Below are 18,102 nucleotides of genomic sequence, written 5' to 3' on the forward strand. Positions count from 1 at the left end.
AATATGTTGTTGACCCTTGAACAACATGGGTTTGAACTCCACAGGTCCACTTATGTACAGATATTTTTACAATAAGTACTATAAAAGTATGTTCTCTTCCATATGATTTTCTTAATAATAACATTTTCTTTAGCTTACTTTATTGTAAGAATACAGTATATAATACATATAACATACATAATATGTATTAATCCACTTTTATGCTATCTGTAAGGCTTCTAGTCAACAGTAGGCATTAGTAAAGTTTTGGGGGAGTCAAAAGTTATATCTGGATTTTTAATTGTATACTGAAGTCAATTCCCCTATCTCCAGGTCCTTCAAGGGTCAGCTGTAATATGCATTTTCATCTCTGAGCAAATAGGTTCAGAGGGTTAAGTAATAAGTTGTGGTCATAGAGATTATAATCAGTCAAGCCACATTACAGATAGGTTCCAGACTCAGATCTCCATGACACCAGAGCCCATGCTGTTTTCTCTAAATGCCATTACCTGATTTTGTATAATTAGTGAGCTGAAAAATTTCCTATCGAATTCAAACCAAGCTATTTTACTTTGGGGGAGGGAAGCATTGCAAACTGAGGTTTTTCTGCTTTTTTTTTTCATATACTTGATGATTTTTCTTTTTCTCTCAGTAGATCAAAATGAAATAACTGTCACTTCAAGGAACACGGAAGATAATACAAAAAATGGAGTGAGGAGAAGAGAAATCAATGTAGGAGGTGTTGCCAAAAATAACAGTGTGGACATGCAAGTTGACAGACTTCAGGCGCATAAAACTGAAACCGCTAGAAGTTACAAGGAAAATCATCTAGCTGCTTCATCAGTACCAGGCCCCAAACTGAATCAACCCAGTGCAGAAAAGACAAAAATGCAAGATGCAGCAATTCAGACAACTCCTTCCTCTAAGAGTTTTGATGAGAATCACCAACATTGTCATTATTTGTCTGACTTCAAAGTTGATGAAAGTGTGCAAACCGCAAGTAACAACAAATCAACTCAACATTCATCTTTAAGTCCACACGATTCCCTAGGTACCTCAAGAGAATTCAGGAGTCAGGGCCCCCTAACTGTACATGCAGAAGATCAACTCACCATAAAAGATCCAATTTATGCACATGGTAATGATGCTCTTTTACCTCCCTTGGAGGGGATTAATAAAAATTCAACTGCTTCTTATATAAAGAATCCACTTTACAGACAGGACTACAATCCCAAACCAAAGCCTTCAAATGAAATTACAAGAGACTACATACCCAAAATTGGGATGACTACTTATAAAATAGTGCCTCCCAAGTCCCTGGAAATATTAAAGGACTGGGAATCGGAAACCTTAGAGTATGAAGATGACCAGGATATGCATGCTTTAGGGAGAAAGCACATGCACGAGAGTGTGAAAGAAACTGCAATCCAAACCGAAGATGTTGTCGTTGCTGACAGTCCGAAGGCGCCGCCGCCAGACCTTAACCCCAGGCCTGCGCCGAGGCCCCAGCCGCAGGCGCGCAGCGCGGAGCCGGCGAAGCCCGCGCCCAGGGTGATGAGAGACCCGGGCACGGCTCCTTTTGTGCCCAATCTGGAAGATATAAACAATATTTTAGAGTCCAGACTTAAATCTCGGGTTTCAAATCCCCAGACCAAACCAAGTTCTTTTTTCTTGCAAATGCAAAAAAGAGCTTCAGGTCAGTACGTGACATCTGCGGCTGCCAAGAGCGTCCACGCGGCCCCTAATCCCGCTCCAAAGGAGCCGGGGAAGAAGGAGGCCGAGCGGGAAGCCCCACCGCCTCCGCGGCAAACCCCTTCTCCCGTGAGCGAAACAGCGCACCCCGCCCCGCAGCCCCCCGAGGAAAACGCCGATGGGGGCACCAGCAGCCCGAAGCCTCCCGAGGGCGGTGGCACCGGCGGCCCGAAGCCCCCCGTGGACGGTGGCACCGGCGGCCCGAAGCCCCCCGTGGACGGTGGCACCGGCGGCCCGAAGCCCCCCGTGGACGGTGGCACCGGCGGCCCGAAGCCCCCCGTGGACGGTGGCACCGGCGGCCCGAAGCCTCCCGTGGACGGTGGCACCGGCAGCCCGAAGCCCCCCGAGACCCCTCCCCCTGTGGCTCCCAAACCCGCGCCCCCGGCCGCGCTCAGCCTGAGGACGCTGAGAGCCTTCGGCGCCCCGCGCCCCTTCTCCAGCGCGGCGCCCTCGCCCTTCGCGCTGGCGGTGGTCAAGCGCTCCCAGTCTTTCAGCAAAGCGCGCCCCGCGCCCGCGCCCGGCCCCGCCGAGGAAGGCGGGGTTCCTTCTGCGCACGAGCCCGTGGGCGTCCCGCAGCTGGGCGCGAGTAAGAAGGTAAACGGGGCCTTTGCTGAGGACACGGGGCTCTTCTTCTGCGGCGTGGCTTAAGTGGGGGTTACGCGTGTAGCCTGAATTCCCATTAATCTAATATCAGACGACATGCTGTAGAATAAAAGTATAATACATAGAATCTGGTGTTTACTCTCAGAATTATTATAATTTATTTTACTTTTTTTGTTGATCCTCGCCTGAGGGTATTTCTTCCATTGATTTGTTTTAGAGAGAGTGGGAGGGGAAGGAGGAGGGGGAGAGAGAGACAGAGACAGAGACAGACATCAGTGTGAGAGACACATCCATTGGTTGCATCCCATAGGCAACTAACCCCTGCCAGGGATTGAACCTGCAATCCAGGTACGTGCCCTTGACCAGGAATGAAAGCCAAGACCCTTCAGTGTGCTGGGGTGAAGCTCTGTCCACTGAGCCACACCAGCCAGGGCAGAATTATTATAATTTATATAACCTGATTGGGTATTACTATAAGGTCACCATATAATTATATCATCAGCAAATATTTAAAATTTCTTTGCTCAGATGTTTGTATAATGTACTAGTTTATATTTCTGGCTATATTTTCCTGTATTTTGCTTTTCTCGATTTGTTCATAACTTTCTGGATTTTCTGGTTTACTTTATATGTTCTCCAATTCTACATAATTGCAAAATAGTTTTAATTATATAGAAATATAAACAGTATCAAAGCCTAGGTAAAATGACCAAGTGTGCTCAGCTATGCATTTTCTGTCACATACACTTAACCTCAGCTTATCAAACATGCTTACATATAAGTAATTTAAATTAAAACTGGAGTTTAAATATGTCATTTTCTTAATTTCCCATTTTGTTCATTCAGAGCCAGCTTTTCCAGTTACGTCTATGTTAACCAAAATATCCTTCAACCACTAAATATATAACCTTAACGATTTACCACAAAGGAGGTATTTGCTGACCTTGTGTTTGTTCACCTGTTGTAATTTGCCAGATTCAAATAGTCGAAGGAGAGGATGAGTCTCACAGGATGAGTGATGAGAATCCCCACGCAATGTTTAAAAAATACTTTATGTGCTTCCACTCTGATAGTGTTTGAAGAATACTTCCATATTTGTATGACAGTTCCAGATGTATTTTTCAAACATTCCGAGAGTAACAGAACATGAACCATATTGCCAAGTAAAGATTTTTCCAAAATTTAAACACAATATTTATATTGAAGAATACTTATTCATGTATTTCACATTTATGTTTATTACTTTGCTATAATGTTGAGAAAAGATATATGATATGAGATTAATTCTTTACTTCGGAACAAAGCCTGTGTTTTTTCTTAGAATGGAATACCTTTCCTAAACAAGAGAAGCTTGATTTAGATAATACAGCCTTTGAGCCACTGCCTGAGCTCTGTTTAGCTCATCATTTGTTAAAGATATTTATTTGGCAGTTTGAGAAAGACATATTTAAATTTTTTTATAACAGTTGCCAGTTAAATTGGTTACTAAATATTCATTCCTAAGAAGTTTAGTTAAAATTTTAATTCTTAAATTGGAAATTCCTAATATTTCTTTTTAGTCTCATGGGAAAAATAAAGAAAATATTGCCGTCACTTAGTCCCTCTGGCTTCCAGAAATACTAAGCCATTACATGTAGCATAATCATTAATATTTAATTACTAGGTGCTATGTTAGGTTCAACCAGTATGAATTTGCCAATATTTGTCTATTTTGTGCCATCAAAAATAATAATTTCACAACCTAATATGTTGGAACTGTGAAAATGAGTTGTTAGTCTGTGGAATATTTTCTCAATTCACTTGGCTCTCTTAGCCAACTCCATTGGAGAAATCAGCCTTATTTGTCTCAAGGACAGTAAAATTAGCCTTGTGTCCATGAAACACTTTTTTTCCTTAGCACCCTCCCTATTCAAGAGAAGGGAAATTAATGCCCTCTTTCCAACTGGGCTCTGGCAGTTGAGATAATTCAGTGGGCGAGATAATAGAGCCATGTCTAGAAAACCAATGTGGTAAATGGTGATTCTTAACTATTGATAAGGAAAAATATTGAAAAGTCGCCCATTCTTCACTTGGTATTCATATAAATATTTTGCATTTATTGTTTTAGGAAAATAACCCTGCACATAATGAGCAGAATTCCCAAATACCATCTCCAACGGACTGCCCATCATTCACCCTTAAGAGGCAAAGTTCTCTCACATTCCAAAGCTCTGACCCAGAAGAGATCCGGCAGAGTTTGCTGACTGCAATCCGTTCTGGAGAGGCTGCTGCCAAATTGAAAAGGGTACGTTTTCTTTATCAGATGGGTGACAGTGGGTTAATTTTCAACACTGTCAAACTATTACTTAGGGAAAGTTGTTTTCTGACATTTGAACTTGAAGAGGGAAGATGTTATAAGCTACTCTTGTGTCATGTAATTTTTTTTGTTAATTGTCACCCAGAGATATTTTTTCCATTGATTTTTTTTTTAGAGAGAGTGGAAGGGAGGGGGAGAGAGAGACAGAGAGAGAGAGACATTGATGTGAGAGAGACACATTGATTGGTTGCCTCCCACACGCACCTTGACCGGGGCTGGAGATCGAGCCTGCAACGGAGGTACATGCCTTTGGCTGGAATCAAACCCGTGACCCTTCAGTCCATGGACTGAAGCTCTAACCACTGAGCCAAACCAGCTAGGGCTCAGGTCATTTTCGAAGTATAATCTGAGAGTCCAGAGTCTTACACATACTTAAAAATATGTCAGGTCTGTTTTCCATAACATGGGCCAGGTGCAGAATATGTGTTTTGGAAAGTACCTGGACTCTTATTTTAAGAAATTGTTACCCCAACAAGAAAGATTCTTTCAGAAAGAAAATCCCTCCCTATTTCAGAGAAGCTGCACTAGTGATAGTAACCTACGAGTTTTCATCATGGTTACTAAGGTAATCAAGTCACTGCCACGAATGAGATTAGACGGGGTCGGGGAGGGGGAGACAGTTTTATGAGTTAAACCAAGAAAATGTAGTGAAAAAACTAGAAAATTGAGATGAAACCTAATGTAAAAATTCAGGTCCTAATAATGCCCTGCTGGAGTTGTTCACCTCTGTGCTGAGCTTAGGAGAGCTTCAGGAGCGGAGGTGGCTTCTCAGGGATTCACTGCAGATGGTGTCCTCCCTCTGCCGCCCTCATCTGCTGAAAGAGCACATGGAGGAGCCTGAAGCCTGGCTTCATCACTTGGACTTCCCAGAGGCTGTAGTCTCCCTAAATGTCTTTCTTGTTGTCCCCATAGTCACCTTGGTTCCTCAACACCCAAAACAAGAAGAACACTCATTATCCCACTGACTCCCTGGGCATTTCCTTTTGTGAACTTCTCTAATCATTTTAGAAGCTATTTAGAGAGAGTAAGAGACTTGTTGAGTAAGACACTGAGCTCAGCAGAAATGAAATCTGAAGCAACAGGAATGCTGCGGAGTGGGAAGGAGAAGGGAAGGCATCTTGGGCTGTTTCCTCAGTGTGTTGCAGAGGAGCTGTGAGCGACAGCCATTGTGATGGGGCCTTGGGGCTCCCATGTGGGCACACTGCAGACAAGGCAAAATGCTGTGTGCTGTGAGGAATGGAGGAAATGTGAAGGAATAATTCAGGGAGTTAGGGTTGAAATTTTTAGAACATTTGTAGCCTGAATTTAGGTGCCAGGCAGCAAAAAATTTGGTAGAGCTTTGCATATTAAAATGGGTACTTCATGGGTCATGACATTTATATTTTTGTGGGGAAATGTACCCCTATTAAATTGTACATTCTCATTTATGAAAATATTCTTATTTTTATCTTGTAAATTAAGGGTGTGTCTCAGATATATCATTTCCAATGTAAAGCTTTCTCAGTTCAAGAAATTTGACAGGCATGTTTTAAGCACATATCAAACATTATACTAGATAATAGGGAGACAAAAATGAGTAAAATGAAGCCTCTGTCTTCTGGGTGTTCACTGCCTGGGACCGAGAAACAGTGATACATCAGGCCCAAAAAGGACCAAGTAACTTACACAGGAAATAATTGCAGTGTCTTTCTACTAAGCTAGTGGACCTATTAATCAGTTTCAATGAACTAACTGTAGAAAGCAGTGCATTAAGTTGGAAATGCCTTTTAGGCCAACAGAATTGTACAGGCAAGTAGCTGTATACTTGGCGTGTTATGGGCCCTGATTTGGCAGCCTCCTCACACATAAAACTCTCATTGCTTCCAGAATGAGCTGGATGTGAATCAACACAAAGAACAGGCCCAAAATGATGATCCTATAATTGTGTGCTGTTTATAACTCATTACTTTAGGTTCCGTTGAATCTAAATTTTATCTCTCTCAGTAGGAGGTTATGGATAGCCCTGAATCTACATAGTGCCAGCTCCTAAATTGTTTAATGAAAAGACCTTACATAATCCATTTTATTCTACTAGGAATGGACACAGGGTCTAATAAAGTTCACAGTACCCACACTTCATAATCAGGTTCCACTTCATGATCACTTCTAGTTATACACGCTAAAAATGTGCATACCAGGACTCACATATAAGAATATTCGTGGAATATTGTTTGTAAAAACTTCCAAGAAATAGAACCTTAGTATCCAAAAATAGTAGAATAAATGGTATATTCAAAGCATGGACTATGGTATAGCGATAAATTGGACAAAATACAGCTAAATGCAACAGTATAGATACATTTTAAATATGTATGTGTAAAGCTTGACAGCATGCAAAATTAAATTATGTTCTCTAGTGATATATGGTAGGTGGCAATTATTTTTAAAAGCAAGGAAGTCATTATAAAAATCCTGATAGTGGTTACTTTCAGAGGGGAAGCCAAGAGGTTGTCAGAGCTTATTGGAGTAGGACAGACACACGATTTAAGAGGGAACCAAAAACTAAACAATCAAGATAAATATTATCTTAAAGCAATATTTTTAAAATGTCCAAATTAATGCACAAATCCATGATGAATAAAATGTCAAAATGTTAAATAAAGACGAGGTCAGCAGGGAGGTGGAGCTATTTAAGTTCAGTGCCCTTTTCTGTAAATGTATTATATTTCAGAAAATTGCCTAAGGTGGTAAAAATGGGCACAAGAAGGCTCTAATTTCTTGTGATATTTGCTTAAGTTTCATGTTTCTGTCCTGTATGAAACATTTCTCCTGGTTTGTTTTAAATTCTAAAATTTTTAAATAGAACAACAGTTATCGTGCCAAATGCAGTCTCTAGTGATTTTGACAGTAGGTTTAGATCGTTCATCAGAAAGTTGGCTCAGGGTTTGCCTTTATTTTGGCACCCACATGTTCAGTTTAACTCCAGGTACCAACCTGCCTTATGGCTCTGGTTCACACCGAGCAATTAACCTTCATTATAATAGTTGGTTCACATTAGAACAATTATCTAGTTGATTGCTCTAGTGTAAATTTAGTCATGAACATGCTAGGCTTTTTCATGTTTCTTAAGGTGTTTTTCATACCTTACTCCCCCTCAACCCCATGTAGTCATAGAAATTTCTCTTCAAATGAAGCATTAATAATTCTGCTCAGTGTTTTACAAAATGTGTTTGATATTAAGAGTTACATATGAGTCAGCAGATTTTTTTCCAGAGAATAAGACAGATTAAGTAATTCATTACTGTTGACTTGCATTGACACAGAACTTCTTCAGTAGCCTTCAGTTCCTGATGGTGCTTGAATTACTAAAGCTTATTACACTATTACAAGTAGAATATAGGTTTGTAAAAATAAAGTCTGAAAATAAACTGACAAATGATATTTAGTGCCTGATATTAAGTATTTCCTCAGAATGTACGTAAAGCTTATCTTGGGCTAGATAGAAATCTGGAGGGAAGGAAAAACTGGAAAAGTCACTCAGAATCCTACTGGCTTGTTTCATTTATTTAACTGGTTTGCTTTTATTCATATTTCCTTAGTTTGAATTTGAGCTATCAGGGGTTTCAGGTAGGCAGCTCTTTCCATATAAAGTAAAAATAAATGATAGTTTAATAGTTAACTCTCTTTATGGGAATAAGAAAGCTATGTGAAAATTCCTGAAAATTCTTTAAACTTTGAGGGTAGCCAGTCAACTAGTACATGCTCACATCAGTAAATTCTAAATGTTACTTTAAAAAAATATATTTATTATAAGTTTCATATGTTCATTGCTTAAAAATTAAGCAATATTTTTTCCATAACTTTTTGTAAAAAGTTACCATATTCCATTCAAGAAATATTCATTGTTCTACCATGTGCCAGGCACTTAAACAAACATGAGTATAAAGTGGCATTAAAATAGAAAAGGTCTCTGACCCCACAGAATTCACAGATCAGAATTCTAATGGTGCCTTCTCATGTTTGACAGCTCAGTAAACAAATTTTTAAATAACAAACAAAATACAGTTTCCTTCCTCAGAGTAAGTGCTCTAAATAGATAGATTACAGTGTAATCTTCCAGACCACTTTTGTACTATCTAAACATATTTAATTTTTTTTAAAAAATAGAGTCTTCTAGCCCAGCCAGGCATGGCTCAATGGTTGAGCATCGACCTCAGATCCAGGAGATTGAGGTTCGATTCCCGGTCAGAGCACATGCCCTGGTTGTGGGTTCGATCCCCAGTTGGGGGTGTGCAGGGGGCAGCTGATCAATGACTCTCTCATCATTGATGTTTCTCTCTCTCTCCCTCTCCCTTCCTCTCTCTGAAATCGATAAAGATATATTTAAAAAAACAATAAAATAGATTCTTCTATAAAACATTCATAAACATCTTTTTGAAGCTCTCCATCTTATTACACATATATCTATGGTCTTTTCAGACTACATAGTATTTGTGAATGTAATAAGCTTACTTGCTCCTTATTGGTGGACCTTTAACTGGATTCTGGTTTTCACTAAAAATAGTGCAACAATGAGCGTCTTTTACTTGTAGACATTTGGAGCCATCAGTATGTTTTATAAATGCTTAAAACAAATTTTCTCTTTTACTTTACAAAGAATTATGTGAACTGCAGTTTTGGCAAAAATTACAAGAAATAGCTTTTACACACAGAGACTTTTTGGACCAAGGTTACATAATCGCAAGTCAGTACCTTGGTGTTTGTTGGCTACGGCTACACTTGGAAAGAAATCCCACGTGGGTACTGAGCTGTGTGCAGATGAGTTTTCTTCCCCTAGTGGCAGCTTTCTTGGCTGTTTTCTTTCAGGTGGATAGTGTCAACCATCCTACTCCACTCTGGATTCATGAGAGAGTCCAGAAAATTGACTAGTTTAGATGACCAATCTTTGCTTAGTAAAAGGCAACAGAACGCAGTACAAGGAAACCAAATCTGCCAATTTTATTTTCCCTTTCACTAACTTCTGTTGTTAGGGAAAATCTGTGGCCTTTTGTACTTCGGTTCTCTTCTTTTGAGAAGATGATAATGTTTGGTTATGAATCTAAACTAGTCAAATTATAATCTAGAGATAAACTATGTTTCTTAAATACTGTCATATTTGATGTATTTCAAAATATTATACATATTTACTATTTAAAATCCAGATGATTTTTTTACATTTTTCTAAATAATGTTGGAATTTCAGACTATTTAGTAAATTCTTATTATAGTGTTTTTCATTCACTTACACTTTATAAATAGAAAACTTTGCCATACAGTTTTGGAACTTACGAGTTTATTAAAAAAAACACAAAACACCACAAACTTTTTATTTTGTAATTGTTTTGGCATAACAGTCATAGATTTGATTTTTTTAACCCTTTATAAGAAAGCATTTTGAAAACCAAAACCCAAGCTCTTTTTTATCCTTATAAGTAAGGGGTACTTGTGAGGAGAGCTTCAAGGTAATATATACCATCAATACAAAAACTGTAAAATGCATTGATTTGTGGAATTCACTTTATTTTCCTACATTCTCCAAGGCACTTTTGAGGAACCAGAATTAATCTAGCTAAAAATGCTCTTTAACAGCTTGGCCTGCAGTCTGTTTGTGCTCTTGTCCTTTGAGTTGATTTGGCAATTTTGTAAAGACTAAGATGTGTTAATGGATTATTTAACTTGTTTGTTGTGGAAATAACAACTCTTTCATTTTTAATTTCACGGTGGAGTGAACACTTATTCTTGATTATTTGTAATTTATTGCATAATAAATACTAAATGTTAGCATTTACAATTAAACAGAAGTCAAATGTAGTAATTGTTGAAAACTGAGTATCAGACAGCTGCCCCATTTTAAATTGATGGGTATAAAGTGTGTTTCTTTCTCTTAGGTTACGGTTCCATCAAATACAATCTCTATGAATGGAAAGTCAAGACTCAGTCATTCCATGTCCCTCGATGCCCAGGACGGCCATTAAATGTTGCCCTGCCATGCTGCACCACCTCCTCTTCACACACAGCTTCATACTAATGGAGACTGTTGGCAAATGTATATTCAGATGTACACTAATATATTATCTATTAAAGTGTAAGAATTTGTGCTGTGGCTTTTAATGCCAAAAGAAGAATTACTAGAATTTATAATTTATAATAATATTTTTTACCTTTTTTGCCTTAAGAGTTGAATCTGCTACTTTAGAGCTTTGAGACACAAGATGTTAATGACTTTAATTTCTTTCAGATGAGAAATAGTCATGTTTTTTGTTTTTTTTGTTGTTGTTTTTTGATTCCACTTACTTATTGACACATTCTCTGCAATGTGACTTAGACAAAAGGATAAATGAAGAGACATAGACATATTTGTATGATACATGAAACACTAGGCAAAACTAGATCTGACATTGCCTCAGTGTCACAGTTTAATTGCAAATGTTTAAAAGTTATATTCAAGTCTGCTTTGTGCTGAAAGTATGATGTAGAAAATGAATGATATCTAAGTATATTCGGTTCAACGGTTAATTTCAGTGATGAATCATTTAGTGTGCAAGTCTTGAGCGTTCTTTGTGTAATTACAAAATCAGTGTCAAATTTATGGGAAGTACAGTATATTTTAATATTTTATTAACATGAAACACTTGTTTTTTTAATCTTTAGAACTTAAAATTGCACAAGGTAAATTTTAAATATTTTCTGTATATAATTATGATATTATTGTCACACAGATATTACAAATTTTATGTGCCAGAAGCCTTAAAACTTCCTGTGAGAATGTTGATATATTGTGACAGTTATTTCACATTTAATATGTAGAGAGGAATAGGGGTTAGTTTATGTCCATATTGGAAAACTTTAAAGACTACTTGGAGGTTCCAGAAATCTTGGCTTTAATTAAAGTAAAATGATAAAGTCATTATGTAGTTCAGATGCAGATATTTTAAATAATAATATATATTTACATTTAAGCTAAAACTGTTAAGTAAAACAGTGCCTAGTTTGTTGGCTTACAAGTGTTCTGGAGTCTAGAGCCTGTTAATATTCTATTCCTACTTTAAGAATTTAATCGCTCAGTTATTCTAAAAGCTTTGTCAAACAAGCTGATATTAAGTTGGTTTTCACTAAAGCTACTGAGATACCTGCCTCTGGAAAATTTGTTGATTTTCCCCCACCCTGTGTAATAAAAGCAAGTTATATATTTGGGATGCAGTTTGTGTACCAGACTATTTGTGTACTTCACCTGATGAACACATCTCTGTTAACCAGTAAACAAACAAGTAGAGTAATACTTACCATTTATTAGGGCTCACTAGCCTACATGTAAGCCCAGGCATTATAAATCTAAAATGCATGATCAAAGCATGTAAAATGTTTAGCATAGTTCCCGACACTTGACAAGTGCACTTAAGTGTTAAATGTTGCTATTTCTTTGAATCAGACTTGGAGAGACCTTTATACATAAAAACTTAAGTTATTTCATTATAAACAAGTAGGGAAAGGAGTGACTTTTTGAAAACTTGTGTTTATATATAGAGTGTCCCAAAAAATGTATACATACCCTTTGAATAATTATGAAGGCAGTGTTTATTAAAATACATTTCATTTTTTAAGTTGAGCTCTCAGATGTTAAAGTGTGTATACATTTTTTTGGGACCACCCTATATTTGATTTTCTACTTGAAAAAAATAAATAAATTTGGATCCCTACCTCAAACCATAAACAAATATATTTGAGTTGGTTTAAAGGCAACTTTTAAAAGTAATATTAAACTTAGATGAATATATTCAACATTTTCAGCATGGGAAAAATTATTTAAATAAGATAAAGAGGCATAGTCATAAAAAAAATAAATTTAAATATATGAAAATTTAAAACTTATATTAAGTACTATAAAAGCAAAAAATAAGCCACAAGATATTTTTAACATATAAGGGATAATTTATTTTTTAAAATGTCAAAATTCCTAAAACTCATAAAAAAACCTACCCTGTAGAAATATGAACACATTGAAAAAACAAAAGTATTTCTTACAAGAGAAAATCTGAAAGACCAGCAAACATGGAAAAATAGTCTTCACTAATCAAGGAAATACATGTTTTAAACACATGGGTACCACATTACACCCATCAAATTAGCAAAAATATGTGTCAAGGACAGCGAAGCTGTTGAAACTCTTAATGTTGGTAGGAAAATACACAGCACAGCCATCAAATCAGCATCTAGTAAAATGAAAGATTTCTTGCCATGTTACGTTAAAAAAGTACGTATACAAGTGTATGAGGAGACATACAAACATGTTCCCGGCAGCCTTGTGTATAACAGCAGAAAGGAGTCCTAACCGTCACTCAGCATTGGCAGTATATTCATATGTTGGAATTCTGTACAACAGTTAAAATGAACAAACTAGAGTTATGCCTGTCAGCATAGATACATCTCAAAAATAATAAGAAAAAAAGCAAGTTGTGGAACAATGTATGTTCTCTGATAGTTTATAAAAGTATAAAATATGTAAAACTATACCATATATTATGGGCTGTGTACATATAAAAAATAAAATTCATGGCTTTTCTGATGCGAACCAAGAAATTAATATTGGATTGGGGAGATTTATAGGAAGCATCAGTTGTGTTTGTAGTATTTTATAAACTTCTCTTTGAAAACAAATACTGGTTTTATTCTAAATTCTAGCATATTTGAAATAGTTCATAACTAAAGGATTTTAAAAATGTTTTTTAAAGATTACATAGGACTTGGGGGTGCTATGTACATGACCATTAATACATGTGCATTCTGAAAAGGTTGCCTTATCTTTACTATTTCATGAGAAAAACATGTGATACTCTCTCGACTCAGGAAAGAAATTTGACACCAGTAGTTTTTACCAGTCCTCTCTTCAAGCAACAGCAAAATTAAGATACAGGAATGATCAAGAACCAACTTTCAATTTTCATATTAAATTTTTGATATCTAGGCATGTTGCTTTTCCTCCCCCCCATCAGATTATTTTTGTAATATTTTAAAATTATCCAGATTCAATATAGATTATAGGGTATGAAATGGAATACCCTATTTTCTGTCTCTAGCATCCCATTCCCCTCTCCAGAGGTAACCACTGTTAATACTTTGATATTTTTTAGAGCTATCAATTTTTATTATTACTAGTAATGAAGAGGTATTATTTAATATACTCCCCATCCTTCTGAAGAGTGACCTTCCCTCCCACTTTAAGGCCATATCTGGCCTTGGCCACCAGGGATGACGACAAAATCCACACTCTGCCACCAGATCCAAGTTACCCCCTCGCTCTGCCACCGAGGTTTCGTGGTTGATTGCTAATACAGCATTAGTGCGGAATAGACGAGCCCTTAAATGAGACCAGACTTTTCCCTGAGACCTTAAGTTGCTTGTACAGTCCGCTCTTGAACAATGCAGGGTCAGGGGTCCCTCCCCCCCCCCACAGTAAAAAATTTGCCTATATCTTTTGACTCCGCAAAAACTTAACTCCTAGTAACCTGCTGTTGACCAAAAGCCTTACTGATAACATAAACAGTTAATTAACACATAGTTTGCATGTTCTATGTATTATATACTATATTCATACAAAAAACTAAGGGAAAAGAATTATAAAAACCATAGCAAAGAGCAAGTACATGTATAGTACTATATGTATTTATTGGAAAATGTCTGGGTATATAAGTGGACTCGTGCAGTTCAAACCCATGTATTCAAGGGTCAGCTGTCCTTGAAACTGAGAGCCCCTGTTGATACAATTATTTGTCTAGGGCCATTTCATTTTCTGCCTACTACCAGTAGAGACAAATACAAAGAGAGCTAAGAATCAGACTCATAATTTTTTACAGTCTGCTGCCTTTCATAAATGACTTGAAATAAAAGGTGACTTGCAATTAGAGGTCACAATATTTCCACGGACAGAGACTTTTGTTTTTTCTTCTGAGATGACTTTTGATGTACACATAGCTCATATTTATTTGGTGCTACAGAGTTTACACAGAATTTTTATTTGATCCACACATAGAACAAAAAAGTACACAAAGAGATTGCTACTTTACAAAGATCACACAAACCAGATAAATGGCAGAAGCCCAAACTTGATTTCCAGTCTGCTTTTCCCAATGGTCAGATTTTGCAAATGATGGAGAGGGTGCTGGATTTCAAGGGACCAAAATCGTCACATACTTATTCTGGATCTTTAGTTGGTTTTCTTTTTCTCTTAAATGTTACTGCTTTCCTGCAAGTTTTCATCCTTAACACCTCAGGCTCCTCATATGGATAGATCTATTTTGTTGATGGCAAGAAAAAATGCCACCATGTGCTCCCTCTAAAGAACTTTTCTGACAGGTATTTCGAGAAGAATTGTGAAACATTCTGGTAATTTGTGTAGAACTGTTGGCATTTCTGCTTCACAAATTGAAGAAATTCATTTGGAAGTCTTGCAAATTATTCATCTTGGGGAAGAAAAAGTGCTATAATTTCAAACAAATTTCTAGTTTTTAAGCAACTTTTTTACTTCCCAATTTATTCTTTTATTCCTACCCACTCCCTGTGATAGATTATAACGATGGCCCAGATTCTTTACCTCGCCTGCATTAACACCTTTTGCTATGTGACTGCAGTTCTTTCACTAGAGAGACAGCCCATTTCCTCACCCATAGAAGCAGGTTTTGTGACCAATAGAATGAATTGAAAGTGACACAGGGCCAGTTCTTAGACTAGGCCTCAAAGTTCTGCATGTGTTTGCTTGCTCTCCCTGTGCCTGAAATGTTGTGAGAAAGACATCTCTGGGCCAGCTGAATGAATGTTTCTTAGCAGAGGATGAGAGATGTGTGGAGCAGAGCTCCCAAATGAGGCCAGCCTAGAGCATCTGACAGACCCTCAGACATGAGCAAGTTCAGCCAAGATCAGCAGCCCCACAAAGCCACCCCCTAAATGACTCTGATGTGTAAGCAATAAATGCATACCTCCTAGCTACGCCACTGAGGTTTCACGGTCAATTGTTACACAGCATTAGTGTGGCAATAGATGCAATACCCTCTTAAACTTGTATACATGTGACTCTACCCCAATCACAAATTCATTCAATGTGCTCAGATTCACAGACCCTATTTCCCCCAGAGTCCCACAGACTATTTGTTAAATCCAACACAAATTCACCTCAAATACTCTTGTCAAGCTCCCAACTAGCTCAAAACTATTCAAACTTAATTCCTTTGATATTTGTGGTGTAGAAATACTTTCCCTTTCTCTAGCCTTCTCTCTCATATTGTTTTCAAACTTGGGAGCATGAGAGCTCCGATATCAAAGAGCTCCACAGCCCCCTCAGAAGTTCTTTCGACTCTTGTCTATTTTATAGAGTTGCCAGACAAAATATAGGATTCCCACTTAAATTTGAATTTCAGATAAACATTGGATTACTTTTTTAGTATAAGCATGTCCCATGTAACATTTAGACATACTTATACTAAAAAAAATCACTTATAAAATTCAAGTTTAAGGGCATGTCCTCTTTGCTAAATCTGACAATTCTATTTCATTAAAAATCTGGTAGGAATAAGTTGAAGGAAGAAGAAGCACTCACCATGCATGGAAAAAAGAAAGCAGGTCCAGGCCCAGCTAAGCCAAGGTCTCAAGTGCATTATGGGAAAGAGTAGCTCAACCTTTGGTTTCTTTAGTCATTCATCGTGAGGAAAACCCTCATGTAATGAATGGAAAAAGGTTCACTGGAGAGTTCACAGTGAAGAAACCCTTTGGATGACTTCTGCTGGTACATTTTAGATGCCTTCAAGTCATTGGGAAATAATATACTTAAGAAATTCTACTATTGGCCTTATTAACCTCTGCATTATTATGATGATAATTGTAACAATTGTTGAATTTAGGTGAGAAGTACATGGGTTATAATTATACATGTTTTTAAACTTTTCTGCATATTTGACATTATTTATAATACAGTGGGGAATAAGTTATTGAGACACTCCTATCACAGCAACCAGCTGCACTATACACATGTGGAGAGAAAGAGACATAATTTGTAAGTCATTTCTTTCCCTTCCACCAATTAAGAATTCTATGCAAGTCAGGGGAGATGATGTGATACAAGTATTAATTTGCAAAAGCAACTTGATGTCAGCAAAGTTTATTGAAATGTTTTATGGTTCAGTCTTAACTAAAAATAATACACTCCAAAATCTGATTGAGCACAGAGTTATTTGTAAAGGGTGGAGAAAAGTAAGGAAAATAAAATTTAAGTATGACCTATGCACCATTTACTCTGCTAGGTGGCATTTGAGGTAAGTTTTGTCATCCCATTTCACACATGAGCTGGGAGCACCCAAGGAACTCACCTAGAGTGGTGCTGAGGTTGAAGACAGGTAGGTATTTCGTTCCATGGCCCTCATCTTCCCCACTGTACTCTGCTGCTGCTTTCCAATCTTAAATGTGTACTTTAACGATCAAGCTTCAGAAGGGTATGGGGTTGTTTTTTTTGTTTTTAATTGTTGCCATGAGGATTTCTTATAGAGCACATCCCTAACCTTTGTAAACCTGATCTCCATGGCCCCAACTTGGGAAAAATCAGTGTGTGACTGATATTTCCCTGACACCAGTTATTCTGCCATTTTGAAACATGAAGGATGGATGTTAATTTCTACTGGGTGTGGTGACACATCCCCAGTGAATATTAATTGGGCAACTCAAAGAACTGTGCTAGGTACTTTTAGAAGAGGATGGCCCCTGCCCTTAAGAAGGTTACAGTATAAGCCTTCAAATAATGTCAAATATGCACTTTCCCCAGTGACCTATCACATCATCTCTACCATTTTTCAAGTTCCCTAAATTAATAAGTATTTGAGGGCTCTCTTTTTCTGTTCCATCAGTTAAAATGTATATTCCTGCACTATCACACTGTCTTCATTGCTGTAACTTTATAATAAGCCTTTATATATTGAAGCGGAATCATTCCTTTTTCTTCTTTCAAAATATTTTAGCTAGTCTGGACTCTATACCCTTCTATATAAATTTTAAAATAAACTTGTTAAGTTCCACAACACATGTATGAGAATTTTACAGGCAAGTTAATGTTTCAGGCTAATAAATGAGAAGAACAGCTCTGCTTCATCAGCAATCATGGGGATGCGAATCAAGACCACAGGGAGCTATACCATTCGAGCCTACTGACAAAAATTCAGAAGTTTAATAATGCTAAGTTTTGGAGAGCATATGGACCAACAGAATCTCTTATACACTGCTGGTGGGAGTATAAGTTGGTACGAACACTTTGGAAAGCAGGGCAGAATTATGTAATATTTAACTCTTGCATATATTCTTTTATCTCTAGATCCAGTCTCCAACCCTCTTCAGCCTGCTCTGTGTTCTTGGAAGCTTAC

General features: G+C 37.4%; 1 protein-coding gene across 10 annotated transcripts in view; it reads left to right on the forward strand.

Moving 5' to 3' along the window:
* COBLL1 (cordon-bleu WH2 repeat protein like 1) overlaps positions 1 to 11,907 on the forward strand; it is a 147,498-nt gene extending 135,591 nt beyond the window's left edge. For 6 of the 10 annotated variants that reach the window (XM_081143253.1, XM_081143256.1, XM_081143261.1 and 3 more), the window contains 3 exons: positions 632 to 2,325; positions 4,442 to 4,618; positions 10,597 to 11,907. In XM_081143253.1, coding sequence (XP_080999379.1) covers positions 632 to 2,325; positions 4,442 to 4,618; positions 10,597 to 10,683 — 1,958 coding nt within the window. In that variant the 3' untranslated portion in view covers positions 10,684 to 11,907. The remainder of the gene's footprint in view (positions 1 to 631; positions 2,326 to 4,441; positions 4,619 to 10,596) is intronic. The other 4 variants (XM_081143255.1, XM_081143257.1, XM_081143260.1 and 1 more) reach the window with 1 other exon arrangement.
* The last annotated feature ends 6,195 nt before the right edge of the window (positions 11,908 to 18,102 follow it).

The sequence above is a fragment of the Miniopterus schreibersii genome (genome assembly GCF_964146895.1).
Source record: "Miniopterus schreibersii genome assembly, chromosome: 7".
NCBI lineage: Eukaryota > Metazoa > Chordata > Mammalia > Chiroptera > Miniopteridae > Miniopterus > Miniopterus schreibersii.